The 25,391-nt window shown below is 33.9% G+C and overlaps 3 protein-coding genes across 3 annotated transcripts in view; 2 read left to right on the top strand and 1 right to left on the bottom strand.

Moving 5' to 3' along the window:
- The first annotated feature begins 7,274 nt into the window (after nt 1-7,274).
- Nucleotides 7,275-9,257, top strand: LOC104823161 (transcription factor MYB30-like). Its single transcript, XM_010554607.2, has 3 exons — nt 7,275-7,840; nt 8,174-8,303; nt 8,397-9,257. The coding sequence occupies exons 1-3, from the start codon at nt 7,708-7,710 to the stop codon at nt 9,055-9,057; spliced, it is 924 nt and encodes a 307-aa protein (XP_010552909.1). The 5' UTR covers nt 7,275-7,707; the 3' UTR covers nt 9,058-9,257.
- A 6,653-nt stretch (nt 9,258-15,910) lies between these two features.
- LOC104823153 (mini zinc finger protein 2) lies at nt 15,911-17,058 on the top strand. The gene has a single exon (XM_010554586.2). It carries the CDS (start codon nt 16,234-16,236, stop codon nt 16,531-16,533), a length of 300 nt encoding a protein of 99 aa, XP_010552888.1. The 5' UTR covers nt 15,911-16,233; the 3' UTR covers nt 16,534-17,058.
- A 7,731-nt stretch (nt 17,059-24,789) lies between these two features.
- The window catches only part of LOC104823145 (zinc-finger homeodomain protein 10-like), a 1,515-nt gene continuing 913 nt past the window's right edge, over nt 24,790-25,391 (bottom strand). Inside the window, 1 exon segment of the mRNA XM_010554576.2 lies at nt 24,790-25,391. This exon segment is cut by the window's right edge and continues 9 nt beyond it. Coding sequence (XP_010552878.1) covers nt 24,975-25,391 — 417 coding nt within the window. The 3' untranslated portion in view covers nt 24,790-24,974.

Below are 25,391 nucleotides of genomic sequence, written 5' to 3'. Positions count from 1 at the left end.
TCGGGGTCGGAGTTGGGCCGGGGGATCGGGATCGGGATCGGTATCGGGATAGATGTCGGGGCCGGGGTCGGGATCGAGAATATATTTTGAATTTTTTGTTGGAATGTTCCAACGGATTGCGGTTGGAAATTCCGTTGGAAAATTCCAACGGATATCGGTTGGAAATTCGGTTGGAAAATTCCAACCGATAAATCCGTTGGAAATCCGTTGGAAAATTCCAACGGATTGCGGTTGGAAATCCGTTGGAAAATTCCAACGGAAAAATTCGTTGAAATTCCGTTGAAAATTCCAACGGACACCGTTTTCTAACGACGAAATTCCAACGGATTTATCCGTTGGAAATCCGTTGAAAACGTTAATTTCCAACGGAAATTTGGTCATTTCCAACGGATTTGCCCGTTGGAAATGACCATTTTTTTTGTAGTGTAAACATATGTCCGAAGCATATGACTGAAGAACACGAGAGCTTACTTGGAAAACAAGAAACAACAAATGAAGATGAACAACCCAAGAAAATATGTCAGAAGAACGTATCGCACAAGATCGGCCGTTGGTGATTGATTCCACTTTACAATAATTCAGCACCACTTAAAAGTAAATTTTCCTTTCTATTCTTTTAGATATTATTTTATTTCCTTTTCTTATGTAAATTATTACCTTGTTATATATGTAAGCATATTCATGCTGGAGAACTTCATCGAAGGCAATATACAGAGTATTGTTTTTTCTTCAGAGTCTTCCTTCTCTCCTTCGAACAATCTCTTTCGATCTCTCCCTTTCTTCAGCCTTTACCAGACCAAACTCAAATTGTTCACAATAGCGTGGGTGTTACTAAGATAATAATAATTCGTTAGAATATTTTTCTTGTAACAAATGGGTGACTACGAGATTTTCTATACGCATAGCTTGGTGATCACTACCCTTAATTAAAATTTTCATTCTCTTTAAATTCCTAACAAAATTGAAAATTAACTAAATTGGTATCTATATGTTTTATTTAACCTCTATACGTGTGCCAAATTATACTTTCAGATCCATAATAGTTAACCACAGTTATTCCCATTAAACAACAATTATACAATATATTGATTATATAATTGAACAACTTATAAAAGTTAGAATTATTCAAACATTATGTATTGACACGGTACAAGCCAAATTGCAGAAAAGTTTTTCTGTGTCTTCTCATTTCTGTCGGCCAAGATTATACAGAGCATACAACACTGTCTTTGACCTAAGTCACAAAAGGAAATACAAACTCTAATATGCAAAGTTTCCAAACTGAATGATACACCAAAATATACACACGATCAATCCCATTACCCCCCTCAAGTTGGTGCGTAGATGTTGTGCAAGCCCAACTTGTCTAAGAAGACATCGAATTCCTTCTTGCCGAGAGCCTTCGTAAAGATATCAGCGAGCTGGTGGTTGGTAGAAACATGATGAGTCTGGACCGTGTTGCGGCTGATGTGATCACGCAGAAAATGGCAAGCTATCTCGATATGTTTTGTGCGATCATGGAACACGTCATTGTCGGCAATGTGAAGTGCAGCCTTGCTGTCACAGTAAAGCAACATCGGGTCCGAATGATCAATCCCAAGCGACTGGAGAAGACCCTTCAGCCATAATAGTTCGCATGTCGCAACAAACATGGCACGATACTCTGCCTCTGCTGACGAAAGCGATATTGTTTGTTGCTTCTTAGACTTCCAGGCGATCGGTGAATGTCCAAGATGGACAAGCCAACCGGAGAGGGATTTGCGAGACTAAGGACAGCCCGCCCAGTCGGAGTCACACCAAGCGTATAGACAGAGATCAGAATCAGCTCGAAGTAGGATGCCCTGTCCAGGATTTCCTTTCAAATAACGTACGACGCGCAACGCCGCTTCCCAATGGTCGAGTCGGAGAGATTGCATGAATTGGGAAAGTACATGGACGGAGTAGGTGATGTCCGGGTCTGGTAGCCAATAAATACAGAAGGCGACCGACGATGCGATGATACAGTTCAGGATCTGCAAGAATCTCACTGGTAGAAATTGCCAAGCGATGGTTCTGCTCGAGTGGAAAGGAAACTGGCTTAGATCCGAGCATCCCGGTCTCAGTTAGAATGTCGAGGACGTACTTACGTTGACATAATGAAATCCAGAGGGCCCTCGTGCCACTTCAAGACCCAAAAAATATTTCAACATACCGAAGTCCTTCATGCGAAAGCAAGAGCCAAGATGCGACTTGAAGGAGGTTAATGTTGATTCCGAATTGCAAGTGACGAGGATATCATCTACGTAAATGAGAACATGCAGTCGCTTGTGTCCATTTTGGTAGATGAACAATGAGTGGTCAGATTGTGACTGATGAAAACCATATTGTCGCAAGGCCGAACCGAGTTTTGCGAACCAACACTGAGGAGCCTGTTTCAGGCCGTACAATGACTTGCGGAGGCGACAAACTTGTGTGGAGTGAGAAGCGGTGAAACCGGGGGGTACTTCATGTACACTTCGTCGGTTAAATCACCGTGAAAAAACGCATTATGAACGTCCATTTGATGAACATTCCAATTGCGGGCAGCAGCAACTACAACAAAAGTCCGTACCGTCACCATCTTTGCCACTGGAGCAAATGTTTCCCCATAATCGACGCCCTCTGTCTGTTTGTTACCGAGAATGACAAGCGAGCTTTATAGCGTTCGACAGTTCCATCGGAGCGATATTTGATTCGATAAATCCACTTGCATCCAATAGCTTTCTTGGTTGGAGGGAGGTCAGACAAAGTCTAGGTTTGATTCGTCTCAAGAGCAGAAATTTCGGCTTGCATAGCTTCGCGCCAGCGAGCATCTTGAAAGCCTCTTTGTAAGATCTTGGTTCTCGAGCAGAGGTCACAGCAGCAAGGAATCGTTTGTGATTTGGCAAAACTTTAGCGTAGGAGATGTAATCTTCAATAGAAAACTGGGTACTTGATGGAACATCAGAGCGTGATGTTGTCACAGCATTCGAAACAAAATCCCGCAATAGAACATTCTGAAATTTCTGGCGTTGTCCACGCCCGAGTTCAGGCGAAGCAGGGTGATGTTCTGGCAAAGAGAGAGGTACACTGGTAGGTTCGCTGTCTTCATTGTTGTCAAAGGCAAAAGAATACGAGCCCCCCTGTCATCGGAGGTAGAAGGATACGAGCCTCTATTTCCAGACGGCGAAGAATCCCCTATTGGATCAGATTCAGTAGAAACTCGTGCTTCGTTGATGATATCTCCATGCAACTGTACAGAACGAGGTTCAGAGGAGGACGCAGTAGCATGGTTTGGCAGAATAACATCGTCATCATCCAAAACACCAAACACTGGAGGCTGAGGAGCGGGTAAAGCAGCCGGAGAAGGTACAGTTTCATTCTGAAAAGGAAAAACGTCTTCTACAAAAATTACTTCTCGCGAAACCTGGAATTTCTGTGTGTCAAGATTATAAACGCCCCACCCTTTTTGTCCAGATGGATATCCAACAAAAACAGACCGAAAACTGCGAGAAGCAAACTTATCCCCGTCACGATTCTGATTGTGCACATAGCACAAACTGCCAAACACACGAAGACAGTCATATCGCGGCGGAAGACCATGTAGGAGTTCGTATGGCGTTTTCCGTTAAGAACCGACGAAGGAGTACGGTTAATTAAATAAGCAGTCGTTAAGACGCTTTCACCCCAAAATTGCACCAGAAGATGAGCTTGAAATAACAAAGATCTTGCAACATTGAGGATGTGGCGATGTTTTCGTTCAATCCGTTCGTTTTGTTGCGGAGTACCAACACAAGAGGTCTCATGTAGAATTCCACGTTCAGAGAAATATGGTCGGAGACTAATAAATTCAGACCCATTGTCTGAACGAACAGTCTTGGCATGCTTGTCGAATTGTCGTTCCACCATAACCATAAAATTTCGAAGATGAGTCCGAGTTTCATGCTTAGCCGTAAGCAATGAGATCCAAGTAGCCCGAGAAAAATCATCCACAATAGTAAGAAAGTACTTTGCACCAGAGAAAGACGCATGTCGATATGGACCCCACAAATCGCAATGGATTAAATCAAATATTCCTGCAGCTTTATTGATACTCAAAGGAAAAATAGTTCGACTTTGTTTCGCTCGTAAGCAAACATCACAAACTTTATTCTCAAAACAACTGTCTTTTGGAAAACTAAATTCAGAAATCTGCATAAGTACTTTCGTCGAAGGATGACCCAACCGTTTATGCCACAAATCCACTGATTGAGTATCCAAAGCTCGAGTTGCTGCTACTGTTGCTAATCCACGAAAGTAATAGAGTCCGACAATTTGTTCACCCGCTCCAATCAACATCTTGGAAGTGCGGTCCTGAATGGCACAAAAATTGTGAGCAAATGTGACAAAACAACTGCTTGCAGCCAACAATTGAGAGAGGAGATCATATTGCAATGTAGGCCGGGTACAAAGAAGACATTTGTCAGGCGAAGTCGAGGTGTAAGCGAAACAAATCTAGACTGAACCGACAGAACTTGACGGTTATCCGGCAAAATCACCGAACAAGGAGACATAGGAGAGACGTCGGTCAGGGTGGACAAGTCTCCTGTCATGTGTTGTGTACAACCTATATCGAGAATCCAGGAAAGAGTAGAGGACTTACCCGACAATGTCTCTGTTTCTCCCAGTTTGTTTCCATTGAGCATTGTCATGAGGGCCTGCCACTGCTCTGAGGTCAGCCTATTAACCATGTGTTTGTCCGCATCAGATACAGCTGTGGTCCCAGCAGAAGAAAAATTTGCAACCTGAGTCACGTTTGCTCGAACAGGAGCAGAACGACCGCGACCGGTGACGATTGTCGAAGGCGAAGTTCCCTTGCTGCGATTAGCACTTTGGCGATTGCGAGGTCTGTCTTCCCACCACTCAGGGAAACTAATGATTTGGAAACAACCCTCGGCAATATGACCAACTCGGCCACAGTTGGTGCAAAGGACAGATTTGTCTCTGTCGTCGTGTTTCGGTCGTGGTCGGTGTCCAGTAGCTATGGCAAAGACAGCAACTTCAGTGCGGTCGTCCGGACTGGAATAGACGCGTTTCGAGTCTTCTTCCTGAGTTACGATGTTGTATGCTTCTTCTAGGCTCGGCAATGGCAAGCGCGAGAGTAAGTTCGAGCGAACTGTACCATAGCGAGTGTCATCTAAGCCAAGAAGAAATTCATACAAGCGATCCTCGTTTCTCTCATTCTCAATCGAGGCAGCGACATCACAGATGCATCTCCCACATGTGCAGATTTTCAAAGTCTGAAAATTAGCAAGATCATCCCATAGCTTGGTTAGCTTCCCAAAGTATGCCTCGACACTCATTCCGTGTTGTCGGCAGTTGGCTAACTCGCTGAGGATCTTGAGAAGACGAGGCGCATTGGATGTTCCAAAACACCGTTTGAGATAATCCCACAGATCTTTCGCATATTCGTGGTGGACCACGTCTGATCGAAGAGGCGGTTCCAACGTATTCTTGATCCAGGATACAAGTAGAGCATTTTTTGTATCCCAGTCTTCAAAATCAGCAGAATCTGTTGCTCGTTTCGGAATAGATCCATCGACAAAACCAAACTTTTTGCGAGACTTGAGAGCTTGGCGGATGTTAATGGCCCATTCATCATAATTATCCCTACGCAATAGCGGCTGCGAGAGGATGAGTCCGGGATTGTCGCGGGTGTAAGGTCATACGGCAAGATCGTTCGTCGTATGGAAATCATGGTCGGTGTCGTTGCTGGGGCTGTAGTCATTATTGAGTCTTCAGTCGAGTTCGTGGTCGGAGGTGGAGTCGTATTGGAGTCGGGATTGCTGTCAGAAGACATGAGTGAAGATTTCTAGATCGGTTGGTTTGTTTTAACCAGGCTCTAATACCATGACACGGTACAAACCAAAGTGCAGAAAAGTTTTTCTGTGTCTTTTCATTTCTGTCGGCCAAGATTATACAGAGCATATAACACTGTCTTTGACCTAAGTCACAAAAAGAAATACAGACTCTAATATGCAAAGTTTCCAAACTGAATGATACACCAAAATATACACACGATCAATCCCATTATGTATAAAAAAACTATAAACAAATGATCATGCAATGGATATTTTAGTTTCATCATATTTTAGTTTAATTCTTTTATTTTATTTTTATATTTATACAATATAATTTTGATAAATTTTCATATTAATTTTCAGTTTGATTCGGTTGGTAGTAGTTTTTATTAAAAATATTTATTTTTAAAAATATTTTTGTATTTTTTTTGGTTCAGATTTTATTTAGATTTAATAAATTTGATTGTTAAAAAATTATATTCAATCAATTTTTAGATCAGATTCAATTTTAATATGGTTATATAAATTGTTTTGATTCTTCTTATCGACTCTTAAATACATATATATGGTTTTTTTGATTGGGTTTGGTATTATTCAAATTTATGCACACCATGGCATTTTCCATAACTCAAAAACATCTTTCAAGGATTTTATACTTACTAAACGTCATCCAATAGTTTAATTAATCTTTCACTATAATGCCTTGTGTGAAATATTTTATAAAATTAAAGATAATATATTTAACAGTAACATTTCACATTTTGAAATGGCCCTCGAAATATTCCTTTCTTTTCCTTTAAATTTTTCAAATTGTGAAATATATATACATATATGATACACATATATATATTCTAAATCAACAAAAGTGATGATATACGTGGACATGAATTTCGTCTCGTGAAACCCAAATTAATGGTATGTATGTACATACGCATGCATGTATGTGTAATGATACACGCTTCGCACACACAAACGTATATACAATATAGATGTATATGGCAGAAAAATGATCTTTACATATGCAAATACGTAAGTGTATACGTATGCATATAACAAAATCCACGAACATCATGAATGACGTAAACAACGTTGTAATATTACAAATGCCAAGACCCACTAGTTCAATCCGAGACAGCAAGATGATCATTTATTGTTAATATTATTATTCTTATTATTTAATTTTTATTTCGTTTTGATCGATGGAACTATAACAGCAAATATTTTGACACAATGCAAATCGTGTTCTTCATTAAATGATCCTTTCATTGTTCTATTATTAACAAGGCCCTACACACACCATAGCTATATATATGTATATAGCTAGTATTCTCATATAAAATTGCAGCAATAAATCAAAAGGGGCATGAATAACATGTCCCAATTACATTATTTCGATGATAATCTATACTTTTATTTTTCTTGATTTGCTTTTTAGGGTTCGAAAACGAGCAAGCCCACATTGAATGCGACGCGTTTTTGTGTGGAGGGCAAGAGACTTTCATTTCGCCGCACATCTGACTTTGGAGGCCATAACTTCACTTCTGTAGTTAATGCTTTACACATTTCTCTCTCATTTTATATATTTCTTTATCTTATTTCATTTTAATTGTGCTGTTTAATGCGTAGACCCAAGAGGGAGGGTCAGCATTTCTCTTCTCTTCTCTTTGATATATATATAGAAGAACATGTGGACATATATAGACCTCTGTCGCCAAGCTTTCTAACCCAAGATCCAAAGCAAAGAGCTGTACAGCAGTGACCAAAGGGTAGTGCCGAACAAACCGTTTCGACAAAGAAAGTTTTCTTCTTTTTCTTGGGATTAGATTAAAAAAAAAAGGAAGAGATTTTAGGTGATTAAAGGAGGGAAAAAATGGTTAGGCCTCCCTGTTGTCACAAAGAAGGAGTAAAGAAAGGGCCATGGACTCCTGAGGAAGACATCATTTTGGTCACTTACATTCAAGAACATGGTCCTGGTAACTGGAGAGCTGTTCCCGCCAATACAGGTAATAATCCCTTGACGCTTTGATCTTTCATTTGTGTTCATATATCGGGTTTATAACTGATGGGAGAGAGAGAGAGAGAGAGAGAGATTTGGGTTTCATGTATGAATGTTTAGCTCTAGATCAGTGAGCATATATAGATCGGATGATCATCGCTTCAAAACCCCCATTTTTTTTATATTAGGGTTTTGTTTCCTTGTCTAGATGTCTAAATGTTTTTTTTTTGTTAGAAGAAGCTAAAGATAAAAAAAATCCAGATCATGATGAGAGAGGAGGCCTTGTTTTGTCATAAAGTTTTGATCTTTTTTGTAAGTTTTCGTTGATTTTATTCCTCAGGATTACTTAGATGCAGCAAAAGCTGCAGGCTTAGATGGACAAATTACTTAAGGCCAGGGATTAAAAGAGGCAATTTCACGCAACACGAAGAGAAGATGATCATCCATCTCCAAGCCCTCCTAGGCAACAGGTATGCAACCAAATTGAAGGCTCAATGTTTATCATCGTCATCATCGCCAATGAATGCATTAAATGTTACATGTTTTGTGGGGTATATATATAGATGGGCTGCAATCGCATCCTATCTTCCACAGAGAACAGACAACGACATCAAGAACTATTGGAACACCCATTTGAAGAAGAAGCTCAACAAAACTCCTCGAGAAGTTGACCAATCCGACGATCAATTCTCGACATCTCCTTCCATGTCATCTTCCTCTGCTAATTCCAATTCAAACGTCTCGAGGGGCCAATGGGAGAGACACCTTCAGACCGACATCCACATGGCCAAAAAAGCCCTCTTTGAGGCCTTGTCACCTTCCATACCGATCGCTGCTACCACGTCTTCCTCCTCCGAATCCAAACATTCTGCTTCAGTGAGCTCGTTTCTTGGAACGCAAGAAAGATCGAACCCTTACGCCTCGAGCACTGATAACATAGCAAAGTTGCTCAAAGGATGGGCGAAGAACTCGATCAAGACTCAGGACTCTAAAAACCAACTTGCTTCGAACGATTTCGACTCCAAAATCGAGATCAAGAAAGGAGTCGGGATCGAGGGTGGAGGGGCATTTCAATCATTTCCCGGGTTCGAATCATTCCGATCTGCTGTTTCACCTGATGAGGTCAAACCAAAACCAAAGCAAAGCCAGTGGTCTCTGTTCGAGAAGTGGCTGTTCGAGGATTCTGGTGATATTCTGTTGGATGAAAACCCTAATTTCATCTGAATTTTTTGTTTAACCTCGTTCTAATTTTAGGGTCCTTAATTTTCCCCGGTTTTGATCTCTGAAATTAACTCTCCTAGATCTTCTCGGGCTTAATCATTATTGTTTTTGTTGGTTTTACCTCTGACGTAAATTCGTATTCCTTATTTTATTGCTGTTGTTTTCATTTTGTAATAAAAAAAATATATATGTTCTTTTTTTAACATCGATAATTATAACAAATTACACATCGATATCATATGTTAATTTACTCGCAACTCATGAAAAAAAAAATATAGCGTTACTTACATGGTGCCACACCAATAATTTCTGGTCACTCAATAAAGTGTAAATTTAAAGATGGCCTTGCAATTGGTGAATTCGATACACACACACACATGCATGTACATAAATATAATTAGACTTAGATCAATAGAATTTATTGCATGAAATAAATGGGGACGAGAAGGAGCAGAAAAAACAAAAAGTCGATAAGAAATGGAAAAAAAAGGGGGGGAAGAATTGACATATTTTATTTATTGAAAGAAATGAAGCATTAATGTTTTGACTTTTTTTTTTCTTGTAAACTTGTGACCCGCATGAGGTGTCACCATGCAAGAGTATAAAAAAAAATGTCAATGGTACCATTGATTTCGCATTTTCTTCTTCTTTTTCTTCCTTTTTTTTTTGTACAACTGCTTTTTTTTTATGATATTGTAACTTGTGATTCCAAGGTAAAATTAAGTTTAAAAAAAGAAGAAAATCAATACCGCATTTCTTCATGATAATATAATAAATATATTAGTGTAAGGTTTGCTTGGAGTCTTTATTCTATCTAAAAATAAAAATACCTTAAAACTCTAAATAAAATTTCCTTTTAAAACATAAATATTATTCCCTCCATTTCTGATTAATTGTCGTTTGAGAGAATATTTTTTATATCTTGATAGATGTCGTTTTAGATTTTCTAGGTGATTTTAAAAAAAAATTCTAATTTTATCCTTAATTAAAAATATTTAATTTGATAGACTATTAATGAGAATATGATTTAATGAGAGTATATATGACTTTTTTTAATATTTTTCTAAAAACTATGAAAAAATATAAAATGAAATGTATTGTGAAACAAGTATAAAGTTGCTGTATATTTTCAAAAACAAAAAAGTTTGTAAAATAAAAAATCAAATTAAATGGAAGGAATTATCCGCCCCTCTAGGTCTGATTTAATTAGGGGTTAATCATTGAGCCACAACAGTTCGATCAGTTTAATTGTGCTTTGTTCAGCTAAAAATAAACGTCCGTTCTTAAAAATAAAAATAAAAATAAACGTCCGATCATCAGTTTAATATAATAATTAAATGTTTGTAATACAAAAAATCCATTTTTATAACAATAAAAAGATTCATTTATTTGAATCTTTAGTCCCCAAATATTCCGATCAAATTCAGAATTATGGGTTCTGATCAATATTAACTGAAACTATTTTTAAAAAAAATATGGAAACAGATATTAACGATTATATATTCCTATCATGTATGCGTTAAAAAAAATGTTGGACTCACTGCCCTGTAAATAATTATTTATAATTTTCCCAATATTTTTATATTTCTCGATACCTGTAGATATGTGTATGCATGCGTGTGTGTGTATATATATGAGAGTATATAGATATGGATTGCTTTGGAAATATACAGGTTGTCCTGAAATATACATGTGAACCCTGTCTAACTTTTTTTTTAAAATAAATTTGTGTCATATATTTTTAATATTTTAAGATTGAATGAAATGTATATTTTATATAAGTTATTATTATTTATTAAAAAAAAGGGTGGAAATGAACAAGAAATATACAGCTTATAAACTGCTAGTCCTCTGCTGTAAAGTGAAGCGAGGCGTGAACCGTATGCATTTTGCTTTTGTTATTAATTCTCCTTAATTAGTCCACTGGCAATTCATTTTTTGTTATTTTCCAGTCACATAAAATATGGAATAAACCATAATGTGAAAAAACATAGCTTTCGGTGAAATAAATGAATATCTCAGGTTATAAGACAACTATATATTACAGTTAAGCGTAAACCATGGTAAGATTTACATAATTGAGATAAATCCAAATAATATTTAGAGTTATATAAATGTAGTGTCACTACAAATGAATTGTTTTGCATATTTACTTTATAAAGTCTAATCTGAATATTGTTTTGCATATTTACTTTTTAACTCCAACAAATGAATCACTGTAAATATAGTTTCACATAAATGAGTTAATGTAATTGTGAATTGAAAAAGGCATCTTTAATTAAACGAGGTATATTTATTACTCGTCCCCTATTTGTATGCTTCTTTTGTATAGCCCATGTTCGATATATGCAAATTATCTGTGACTCGCAGAAAAATAAATTAAGATATATATATGTATGCCGTATGCATCTGATCTGTATATATGTGTGTGTATACACATATGACATATACGTTGATATATGTATATAGATGAAAATACAAATAAGCAAATTGCAAATGGAATAGGAAAATACGTAAATTTATTTTTTATTCCAAAAGAGAAATGAAACCTATAGTATGTATATATGCATGTGTAGGTATGTATGCGTGTATATATGCATCCATGTGTACGTATGTATGTACGTGTGTATGTATGTATGTATGTATGTATGTATGTATGTATGTATGTATGTATGTATGTATGTATGAGGGAATACACATTTGTATGTATGTATGTATGTATGTATGTATGTATGTATGTATGTATGTATGTATGTATGTATGTATGTATGTATGTATGTATGTATGTATGTATGTATGTATGTATGTATATATGCATCCATGTGTATGTATGTATGTATGTATGTATGTATGTATGTATGTATGTATGTATGTATGTATGTATGTATGAGGGAATACACATTGGAATTGGTTTTGGGCCCATGGGAGCCATTGCCTAACAGCTATTAAGGAATAGAGAATCATGTGATATCCATGCATGAGCTCTACAAAGCCCAATCTCTTAGCTTCTATTTATTACATTACACCCATGTGGCTCCATTACATTTGATTGGGACGTTTGAATATAACATATTTTATTCATAACCATATAGGAAAAAAAAACATGACAATCCATATCCATCACATTTGCATATATCCCACCACTTAAAATATCTATTCTTGCATCACCATCATCATCATCATCATCATCATCATCATCATGATAAATCTATAATTATACTCGCTGTTACAAATAGGAGTAAGAGACGTTGACAGGTAATTAAGACTTATTATCGATTTTCACTTGTTGTTTATAAATTTTGGCATTTTCCCTAATTTATTTGTACTACTCATAACCATGGCCTGTGGCTCTGCTTAGCTTATTTCGTACTTATTCTTATCCCTTCTCTTCTCATTGATATCATTTCCATTACAGTGGCAAAGTAATCTTGGTCCACCCATCTAATCTAATTTTTTTTAAATATATATTTCACATTTTACAAACTAATTAATCTAACGGAAAATACGGATTATTTACATGAGTAAAATGTAAATCGTGTTCACAGACTAATTAAAAAAATAGCCCATTTTATAATAAAAATTAATGGAATGGTAGTATGAAATTATATGATAGATAATTATAATAAAATGAACTAGAACAATATAACTCTAATGACACATGCATGGGCAGAGTTTAAATTCTAACTCCTAACGTCCATAACTAAAATATAATCATAAGACTACCGTTATAAAAAAAACAAATATCCGAAACAAAAGATATAAATTTAGATAAAGAGTTGAATATGATTAACCTGTGACGAAAACATAAAAATTAGAAAATTAAAATACAGAAGCTTAGTGAACTCGGAATAAAAAAAAAATGGCAATCCTCGAGGAGATGTCATTTTCAATTTTCGGAATCCAAGCATCTCTCAATAGATTAAAAAAAATGATATTTTACAGTGGATTAGCCAATAGTTAAACTTTGGTAGGGCTAATTTAAACCGTCAATTATACCTAATGGAGTGTTAATTTAATTTCAATAATTTAAAAAAAAAACTCTTTTTTTCATGCTTTTTGCTGGTGGGCTTTCTAAGAGAGCATTAGAGGAGCGGAATCTAGTCTTATATTTTGACTTTGACTACAGCGAGTCTATAAAAAAAAGCTCTCTTAATTAATTACCATTAATTCGCCATTATCAACAAATGTCACGTTTTATTTATTTTTCTCTCTCTAATTTCATGATCGTGGTTACAATCCTACTTGTAACCAGTCCATATTATAAACCAAGTATATTGTGGACTTAAAACAAAAAATAAAAGATTATATTTGATAATTATATTATTATTATTATTATTATATATTGTAGTAGAGCAAAACCTAAGATTCCTTATCTAAGCAGAACTAGTAGAAGTGACATGTGAAGAGTTTACACTGTGGAGAACCACAAGGATTACACATCACTAATGGAAACTGGGGGATTAGGGTTGGGTTGTTGAGAAACACAAAGCTCTTTGCTTTGCTTTTCTGCTCAAATCTCTAGTGATCATCATTATTCCACTTTGGTCCTTGTCATAAAAAACTTGCAATCTTGTCTAAATACTAAATAATTATTTGGATTAGATTCGGATTAGATTCGGATTAGATTCGATACCGATTGGTGAAAGATGTATACATAGAATTTGTTTTTGAATTACGATTCAAGAGATTGTTCACCAAAATCTTTTTTTCCATCAATGATTTTGTTTTAGTTTTTTTTATTACTCTTCACACTAAATATTTAAGGAATCTCAAAATAAAACAGATTTTAGTTGATAAAAAAAAATATATAAGGAAAAGAGCGAACCTTTTGTTTCTTGGAGGTGATGAAGTTTACAAATATATTGAGTTCTTTTTTCAAGCATGGAAAGCCCTTTTTTTGCATGCATGATATGATTTATGATCCATAGATGGTCCGACGAATATAGAATATTTTCTAAATTGATTACAAATTACCCACAACAAAAATGGAAAAGGGAGAATATTTTTTTTCAAAAAAAATATTACTGGAACAATAATGCTATCTACATTGACTTCCCACAAAATCCAAATCAAAATTAATGTATATTAATTATCTTACCTTAATTTTTGGTTGTTGTTATATTATAGTTATATATGCGTATATATGAATAGGTACCAATAATGGTCCCATCTTAACCATTATACTATATTCAATATCAAGACTTGATAAGTTTCTGGATCAAGTAAAAGTTATAGACTGCAACAACATGGACTTGCATGTCAATACCGGAGTATTTAGCGTATGGTTGGTTCCTCTTACCTTATATCAAAATGATTATGTGAGAGAAAATAAGTAAATCTACGAAAATATATACTAAATCGAAATGACCTAAATCCACACACGCACACACACACACACACACACATATATATATATATATATATATATATTGAGAATCTCGAACAAATTATAAGGTCTATGGGGTATGATATTATTATGGTATAAGTTCCAAACCTCCAAATTGAATACTTAAAAACAATACGCGAATGAGTGTTACACGTGTGCTGCTGAGTTCAATACGTATCGGCAAACGGGCAAATACATCGTGGACGTTTGCTTTGATCTGACGTACAAAAATATCTGGCTGCCCAACTTATGAGAATCACGTTATTAGGTCAAGACCTATATATATATATAGACATACGCAAACAAAATAGATTGAAAGACAGATACGTAAATAAACAAGATATGTCTCTCACGATATAAAAGGCATGTAATAAAATACCCATTTTATTTCATGATACTCGAATCCGGAGTGGACAAGATATTTTTCATGTCCATCAAAGGTAGTGCCACCTCGGAAAAGTTACAAATGCTTATTCTTCCGTTTAGTATACGAATACACAAAGATATTCATTGGTCGTTTTGGACAAAGGGATCGGAATTGATCTGATCAAGAAAAGGCCAAACACCAATAACAGTACATGTTGGAGCCGATAACACATGTTTATATTGTTACATATATATATATATAATAAGCTTTACAGTGGGAGAATGAAGAATGAGGAAAATAAGGCTATGTAAGAAGGGAAAACAAATTAAAGGCACTAAGGGAATGGGGTTAAGGGGCCACACACAGTACATATTAGGTTTTAAAAGAAGACAAAGCTTAGCTGTTTCATTCCTTTTAAAACCAATCACTTTGTTTGGTCTTAAAGAAAAGTTCTCTCATCATTTTAGGGTTTTGTTGGCCATCGAACCAACTTCGAATCCCCTCCCATATGTATTAATTATATCAATTATATCAACTTGTAATTATTTTTTCTTTCTATGCATTACTTCTTTTTTAGCATTTTATTCTTATTCTTATTTTTGTTATTATATATGTTTTGGAGGGATGGTGGTCGGAGAATCCTTTCAAAATGATTATTTTCTTTGGTGTTTCGTTCTAGTTCATAATAAAAAGTAACATATATATATATACATATATATATATATATGAATGTCTGTATGTATGCATGTACGTAATTACATACTTGTATATGAAAATATCTTTGACCTATTTATGGCTAAATGTACTAGCTTTTCTAATTATGGTCAAGGGTTCGAATCCTGGAGGAGGGGTGCAACAACGAAACAAAACCAGAAAAAAAATCTAATAGTAGGGATTATTGAGATAAGATATAGCATCAATTCAAAGGTGATTAGGATCCCATAGATCGTCAGTGATAGCTGTTTAAATTGCTTAGTGACGTCAATTGATAAATTGTATAAAAGCATATAATGGAAGAAGTTAATCGTATGCAATTTCCTATCTATATATATGTATATGTGTGTGTGCGTGGTAAAGAAAGTAATGATACCAAGAATGGCTTAGTGGGTTTCGATCAAAATCTATATAGTGATGTAGCATCCATAAATGCATAAACTAATATGGATATAAGGGCGCTGTTAATTATTTCTTATAAAAATATCTATAAATATCCCACCTAGGGTTAGGGTTCGCAAATAGAACAACTCATCAAGTATAACAGCCATCTTTCTCCCATCTTTTCCGTCTCCCACCATAAAAGAAAAAAAAAAACAAACAAAGGGAACATTTTTTTTTGCCTTCGTCTCTTATATATATTATTCCTCCCACGTTTTATAGAAGAGAAGAATTTGAGAGAGAGAAACAGAAAGAAGGAATCAAGAGAAGGATGAGGAAGCGTCAAGTGGTGTTGAGGAGAACGTCGGAGGAGAGTTCGAGAAGCTCATCGACGGCTTCGTCGCTGACGGTGAGGAGCGTTAGGTACGGAGAGTGTCAGAAGAACCATGCGGCGGCGGTGGGAGGCTATGCCGTGGATGGATGCCGTGAGTTCATGGCCAGCGGCGAGGAAGGCTCGGACGCCGCTCTAACATGCGCCGCTTGTAACTGTCACCGGAATTTCCACCGGAGGGAGGTCGAAACCGAGGTTGTTTGCGAGTGTGATTCACCACCTAGTTCCAACGGGAATTAGAAAGCCTATATATACATATACTTGTTCTTGTCTGTGTATGTGTGTTGTGTTTGTGTTATATATATGTATGTATACCGATGAAACTACTAATTAGAGTATTTATTTGAATTGAGGAAGCAAGTTTTTGCGTGTAATTTTTTTTTTTTTTTTGTGGGTTTGTTTTGGTTTGGCTTTCCCCTTTGATCTCTCAAAGGGTTAAGATTCTTTGAGAAATTAAGATTTAAGAGGCGTTGGGATTGGAGGTGATGGAAGACGAGGATGACCACAGCCGATCGATGCTCTTGTCTTTGAAATTGGTTTTCTTGTGGTTTTAATTGTTTCTGAGATTGTTCTTGAAAATCTATATTTCTTGGTCTAAATAATATCTAGGGTTCATATGTTAGGGAATAATAAAAGATTTCCGATGTATTATGTTGTCGTCTGAACGACGAAATGTGCCAATCGCAAATACACATTGTAATTCGTTTCAATGTCCAATTAGGACAGCAAAAGTGTGTTTCATGTGAATGAATGTGGTTCTCTCTCTCTCTCTCTCTCTCTCTCTATATATATATATATATATATATATATATTGTTTCCTTTCTTGGTGAATGAGTGAATGAATGAAATTGATTGTTCCTTACATATATTGAAGAATATATTAACACAATTACTAATATCTTTATGGTGAATAAATATTCACCTAATTTTTTCCCTTTAAAATATATTCACAGATAGCTAAGCATTACAACAGTCATGACGAATTTATCATATGATGTTATGGTATATATGTTCGACGCTTAATTATACAATAAAGTTGATATAAATAGATTCATATCGTTCTCCTTGCTATTTTTTTATGCAAAAGTTGGAAGTAAAGCTTCATACTATTTATCATGATTATCTTAATCAAGATATTAATCACTCTAATATTATTTTTATGTTCATGTTTAAGTTGAGATTAATTAAATTATTATAAGATCATAAACTATCATATATGTAAAGCATGCAATTGAGTTATTATAATGGGTTTCTTGCAATCATAAAGTATAAAGCTCCAGACTACTCCCTTGATTTTCCTTTTAAATAAAGAAGATTTTCTTTTTAATATTCTGATAGTGTTTGCTTAAAAAGGAGATTCTGAACATTTTTATAATATATAATGAATGTCAAAGGGGAAAATCACTTTGAATATTTTAAGGAATTGTAGGCCCACACATCTAATCCTTGTTGGTTGTTATGACCAAATTTTAAAAAATAATTCATTTAGTGGCTCATTAAAAGGTGATTAAAGCTAATTATAATAATTCCGAAATTAGACTTTTGATTTTGTTGATGTTTACAAGGTACATCACACACACACACACACACACATATATATATATATATATAACCGATTGCATCCATGTAAAATTGGGAATATTTATCCACATCATCATACTTTATGTATGTATATATGTATGAAGCAAATATAAATATATAGTCTTTAGCCGTAGATTTATTATGAAGACCGGCTTATAAAATACAGCAAATCAATTAATTTCATACTCACGCTGAACCAAAAAAAAAAAAAAAAAGATAGAACAATCATGACCAAAGTGAACGAATTTTGTGGTTCCACGTGGGTCTTGTCTTCAACACAACAATCCAATAATGAGAGCATTGTAGAACGGTCGATTAACAATCGTACGTACGTATTATGTAATTTTAGACTATATGCTAACATGCATGACCAAATTTACGCATGCTAAGTGCACGCCACATCGTTTTATTCCGATTAGCCATGCACCACGACGACCCTTTTTTTTTCCCTCTCGATAACGTGTTTTCCATATATAAAAAACAAGGGTTAAAGATGAATAAAAATACCTTCTGTCGGTCCAAAAAATCTCATCATCTTACAATACCTTAAACACCGATTTTTCATCCTTTTGTGAATCGAGTTTTGCAATACTAAAAACGTTTTATCGAATTTGATTCGGTAATTAAGTGTATATATATATATATATAAACATGGAACTTAAAATAGATTGGTTAATATTTATGACGATGTTCAAGAAACATGAAACAAAAAGTGCACAAGTTAGATACATTTTCACATGTGGAGAAAGGTACATTTTTTTGTTGTTGTTGCTTATGGTTAGGTATTTTGAGTTTGGAGAGGAAAACAAATGTTCGGGTACACGTTAACGTCCGTACCCAATCAGGCCGATGTCCATTCCACACACTTGATTACATTTTTTTTTTTTCAAAAATTTTAATTATTTTTTCTCTAAAAATATCCATTGAAAATAATAGAGCTGCGAAAATATCGGAAATGAGATATTTAACAATATTTTTTGTACTTGGATTCTAAATATTGTGATATTTTTAACAATATAACATAAAAACATTATATTAATTCCATTTCCGAAAAGTGTCTTACTAATTTGTATTAGATATGACATAGTAATATATAATGTTCAAAAATATAAATTTCATTACTCCGTAATTATTAATTTGTGAATGTATAATTAACCAGTAATTCTTATAAAAAATTACTCCGTTCAGCGATGATATGATATTTTTTTGTGGCATGGACATGTTAGATTGGGTTAAATGTTTAACCCAAAAAAAAGATTTTGTTAAATGTTTAACGCCGTTATAATAGATGCGTTTTTACAACAATATTTGAAAAATCATATATTTTAAAAAAATCAGTGTATTTATATAGAAATATTTGAAAGTTAATGTTTTTTCACACGATTTTTCCTTTTTTCTTTGTTTTTCTCATTTTTTAAAATTTCAAATTTGGTAAAAAAAAAAAAGAAGTCAAATTAGGCCCATAGTAAGTATTTAGGATCCATAACTAGTAATTTTCAGCCCAACCCAATGATGGCCTATGCATGCATCCAACTCTGTAAAAATATATCATGGCCTTTTATTTCTCTTTTTATTTTTCTACTTAAGGCGTATATCAATTTCCTTAAATAAATCATATCAAATTTTACATTTTTGCCGACCGATGCAACAATTGATGTGTTGCAGTTTAATTACTGATTTTTCATTACAAATTACATTAGTTTAGAGTGAATATATTTCGATGGAGAAATGGTAATGTACGTTTTGGCTCCAACTATAAAAAGGCCACAATTTCCAAGGAAACTATTATAATATTTGTATATAAATATCTAAGAATCCAGATATTATTTAGTATTTCATTTGGTACATCTATTAAACGTGTTAATAATGATCAATACTGTGGATGTCATAGTATCAAAGTTTTTTTTTGGTAAAAGGTGAATTGTCATAGTATCAAAGTTTTTTTTTGGTAAAAGGTGAATTGTCATAGTATCAAAGTTGATAGAGTAACAAGTACAAAACCCTAATTATCAACTAATCCGTTGTATTCTTTTCTATGATATTTCGAGTTAGGGTGATGGTGAGTAGTGATTGCCGGTTCAAATAACATGAATAGAGAGCAGCTCTCCGAGTACCATTAGACCAGAAGGTATAGGAATGAATCGAACGCTCCAAAATAAAAGAGGTTTGAGGGTTATATAGATATTGCACAGTCATAGATAACTTAAAATAATTATTTGAACTATTCATACCAATAAGGTGCACATACCTTTTTAGTTACTTATTCTTATTCTTATTCTTATTCTGAGAGAACCCGATTCATTATATATATATATATATATATATATATATTGTGTGTGTGTGTTTGTATACAAAACTCCCGAAAGGTAACAATTATATTGAGCATAATTTACTCGTTGGAAGTATAAAAAGAGTATGAAAATGTGGTATTTAACTTGGAGGTGGGATTGGATATGTATATATATATAGCATATGCTTTGCGGTGATATACAGAATATAATTATAGTCGGACTATTTGTCACTTGTATGTATATAGAAAGAGGAATAAGTGCATGTCAGCCCTAAAGCTCAAAGGCCCGTTTATTTTGATCGGGGTGAGGTCCCCTCTGACTCTGATCTCTCTGCCACTCTCCTTTTGAATTTGATTATTGTTTTTCTATTTTCAAATATCCATATTTAAAATCCCGTGAAAATTCACCTAAAAATTGGATATATAAAATGTAATACATTCTTTTGCCAGGGTAATAACAATATTTATGTAAACTAAAGACTTTCCTCATCGATTTCATTAGACCAAACATTTAAAATATATTCCTCGTGTTAAACATGTAAATGATATGTTAAAAAAATATACATCGACGATCTAAATACCACCCCAGGTAATTAATGTGAATCGTTACAGTCTTAACAGATTAATTACCGATGGTATTAAATTGTATGATCACAAATTCCCCTTACATATACATACAATCATTCTGTTCGTATATTTATAATGTTGGAAGTTTTCAATAACTGCCCATATTAGAAAACTCCTACGTTAATGATTAGTGGTCCAATACTTATTCAATGCTAACTGTATGATTAACTGCCAAATATCAGTTTTTTCTGATGGGGAAAAAACTATTAAAAGGGTATAAATCTGGGTCCCTATGCTAAGCAACAGACATAACAAATACACCATCGTTTGTGATTGTTATAGCTTATAAGAATTCATATTTCAACTCAAGAATTTCAATGGTTGGAGGTATGTTTTTCTGATTCAAAATTTTATTTCCGCAGTCATGATCTTGTATGTTAAAGTGATGCATTATGATTTAGACGAGTTTAAAGAATTTTTAAACTTACATATAAAGTCTATCAAAATTTTAAATTCTGATAATTGATCAGTGAGGAAGGTGCGGTTGAATTTCATTTATTTTCTCATTGAAAAAAGCATATCAAATTGCAGAATCAAACCTTGAGATGATAACAAAATAAGTTATAAATAAATGGTAGAGAATAAATGGACCACTTAAGAAAGCGATCCAATCTTTATTCCTCTTTATTTTTAGTGATAAAAAACCTAAAATATCATTTGGTTATGTGATTAACCGATATAACATATAAACTAATTCATATATCCATGTAATTAGTGGGATTTTCGCCAAAAAAAAAGATTTATTTATATCATTATAAACCCGGAACCAAAATTAAAATTAAAATAAACTAAAACAATATTTTGGGAATTCGGTGCATGTGAGATTGAAAATGGGCCGGTAAATATCCATGCACGTGCGAAACCTCAATCTTTAGACTTCATCACCTTAGAAATTATTCTACATTTTATCATCCAAAATCTATTATAACGTATAGTCCGTTTGATTGGGTTTAACTTGGCTTGATATAAGAAAATTGTGTCAAATTAAATCGAACATGATTTTGTATACAATTTTTTTTTTTGTCAAATGTTAATTTAAATTTTTTTATACAAATATTTGTACAAGGCTAATGAAAAATCACGATTGACCGGATCAAACCGATTTAATACAACTATATACTTTAATATTATTATGGATCCTTTAATGCGTTTGGAACAAGGGATGTTATAAAGATAATGTTCACATGTCACCTTTTTCATTTTCTTTTATTGGTCGCAAACAATACATATATATATATATTCTTTTTTGTTATATATGCAAAAGGGAGTGAGCGAAAGATTCACGAAATTTCTTCTTTGATTCTCCAAATCTCAACTTTCTTCAAATAAGCATCTTCCAATTATACTATTTTTTTTTTTCACAAACTAAAATGCAAAAAACCGAACAAATTGACCGATATTTTATATATTTTCTGTATACTTTATCGAACACCGAGAAATTTGCAATGAATACCATTATTATTATTATTATTATTATTATTATTATTATTATTATTATTATTATTATTATTATTTACGGCAAAAATACCGCTTATTAAATATGTCAAATGTCCAAAACAAGCAATTATCCAAAAGTATTTTTTACATATTTCAAATTTTTGGGAATTACACCAAAGTTCAAGAAAACATTAAAACATAGTATATATTATAATTTATATTCTATATACGAAACAATAACTGTTCTTGACTATTATTAAGATTATAGTAGAGACTCAAAAGGACAGTGGGGGGTCAATTATCATAAATCTAAGGTTACAAACAATTTAAATATGGAAGACCTAACTTTGGTATATTGTATTTAACTTGGAATTGGAAAATGTAGACTAGTTTGTGTGACGTGTCCCGTCACTTGTCGTACCATTTTTAGACTCAATGTTGCTGGTCCAATAAATTTTATTCAAACTTAAGAAAAAGTAGATTTCAAATATTATTGCACTTATAATGAATAATAACAGTTTCCAAGTAAATTAGGTCTGATTTGAATGAGATTAAACCCTTTTTAATTTTGTAAGTCGCAATCTTAATTAGGAGTGTTTGTGTGTGTATATAAAAAAATTAAATAAAATAAATGATTTTTTTGGGTGAGTTGATTATAATCATGCAATAGTGATATTAGTTGCATTGGGGCATCGAATCAGGGTTTCACTTCTTTGCTAAGCAATTCACTAATTATATATTACTGCCCCATTTTTTGTTTGGTATCATACTTTTATTATTATTATTATTATTATATAATATATAATTTAGGGTTTTGCAGTTGCTCGTTGATGTTGGTTAGTGTTACCTAAATTTGGCAGGGAATTTTAAAGGCTAAAAAAAATAAAGCGAAATGAGAATTTTATTTAAAATAAAGTTAGGTGTAAAAGAAAGGTAAACACAACCTTACTATATATCATATCAATCATCACATTTAAATAATACTTTACAATAAAAATTTTGTGGATTTTTTTAGCAAATCATCATACAAATTTTATCTCTTTATTTTTAATAATAAAATACAGCCTTTGCTTTGTTCCTCATACATAAAGATCCAATGCAATTGCATTGATAAAATGTATTTTAAGATTAAAACATCTTAAGATGTTTTTTTTTGTCTAAGGTCAAAAGATTAAAGATCTCGATTCACATACGGAATTTAGTGTTTTGACTTTTGGGGATAGTGTATGTTTCTCGTATGAAATTAAATGATAAACATCAATAAGAGCTTGGAACATTTATTTTTAAATTTCATCATCCGCAGAGTCCAAAAATTTGAAACTACACTGAATAAAACATGGACTATGTTATTTTTTTTTTAAATTTGAGAAGCCAACAACATCAATATTTCCTACAGAATAAAATAAATAATATAATTGAGATAAATAATAAAATTTAAATCGTTCGATTTGAGATTGCTAATTTTTTACGTTACAAATATCTAGTTTAGTAAGTGGTGCACATGGTCTGGCAGTTAGGGCCATAAGCTCAGCTTGTGTAAAGTTTGTCCCCACCAAGAACACGAAAAGAGAGATTTGTGACTTCACGAAATGGCACAGCTACGAAATAATAATAATAATAATAATAATAATAATAATAATAATAATAATAATAATAATAATAATAATAATAATAATAATATCCAATCCAAACAAACCCATACGGAAACATTAATATTGAAATCAATCGTTCAATCTTGGTTTTGCAAGGACCGATCCATTATTCTATTGCAATTAATGTTGCATAATTTCCTAGTCAATTGAAGAATTATGCGGAGGGTTGCTTTTGAATGACCCTAATTTTCCCCATTTGGAAAGTTAATCAAATTATTTTTATCAATGAACCCAATGATTATATGTAAATAATTATTATATTAAGTAGCTGGTGAGCACCTAAAATTACGTCTTGTTATAGAATGTGTTTTGATATCCCGGTAAATTTAATGTAAATATTTAGATATCTATTATAGTTTGATTTATATGTGTACGGACGGTAATGCAAGTATATAAGTACTGTATTATATATTGACTAAGGACAAAAGCATATGCTAATTTGTACTTGAGAAGAAATAAACTAAAAGCATATATACCCAAAACAGTAATGTCGATCACCGAGGGAATTAAAGTGAAAAAAAATATAATATATGTTGGATCAAGATATTCCTATAAACAAAGAATACTAATCATTAGAAAGATAATGACAAAATAATATTAAATTTAGTCCGTTGGTTTCCAAAAAAGATCTTAGTTCAATCCCACGTTAAATTAAGGGATAAATCACATAGCTTTATGTTCCTTCATTCCAAACAAAGATCACAAAAAAAAAATGGCACAATTTGGCACAAGGCAACATATCGAGTTAGAAATTTTATTTGATCCAAGATTAAATTATCACATCTTCGTTACGAGTTTTCACAATTTAAATGCGGGTTTAGATAATTCGAAGTGATTAGTGGAAATAAAATTTTTATGAAGGAAATGATATATTCGCATGTGATTTTTATAACCTCAACAACGTGGTAATGAACGTTAATTAAAGCGAAAGTTAAACTAGAGGAAGAGCGCGGGGGAAAAAAGATGCAGAAAATAGAGCTAAGGTTTAATTAATATTAATAGTATTATTATCGACGGTAATAACGGTGCTTAACTCTATCTAAGCTAAAACAGCTTAAGCCCCTTATTGGTCTTCCATCGCAAAACCGCCGACTTTACGACGGCGACGATGATGACCCATTCGGGTTTCCGCCGTTAGCTCCGCTGCTATCACCGTCGAATCCACCGCCATCTTCATCTCCGCCGCCGTGGTGGTGGAGGTCGTGGCCTAAACCCCTAGCTCCGCCGCCATCGCCATTGCTGTTGTTGTTAGTGCCCCCGCTAGCGGCGGCGGCGGCGTTGTGGTTTCCTTCGCTGTTGTTGCTCCGCCGCACTCCGATTCCGATTCCGGCAAAAGGGTCGCGGCGGTGGGAGGCGTTTTTGTTGTTGTGCATCCAAACCTTGAGAACGCCCTTGTCGACACCGATCTCGCGGCAGAAATCGCGTATCTCTTCCTCGTCACGCTTCTGCATCTTCCAGCCCATGCGCTCGGCGAATTCATGCATCTTGTCCTTCTGAAACTGGTTGAATTT

This window comes from Tarenaya hassleriana, unplaced genomic scaffold (genome assembly GCF_000463585.1).
Source record: "Tarenaya hassleriana unplaced genomic scaffold, ASM46358v1 Cleome1, whole genome shotgun sequence".
NCBI classification, from domain to species: Eukaryota; Viridiplantae; Streptophyta; class Magnoliopsida; order Brassicales; family Cleomaceae; genus Tarenaya; species Tarenaya hassleriana.
This window is presented reverse-complemented; position numbering and strand designations above follow the sequence as displayed.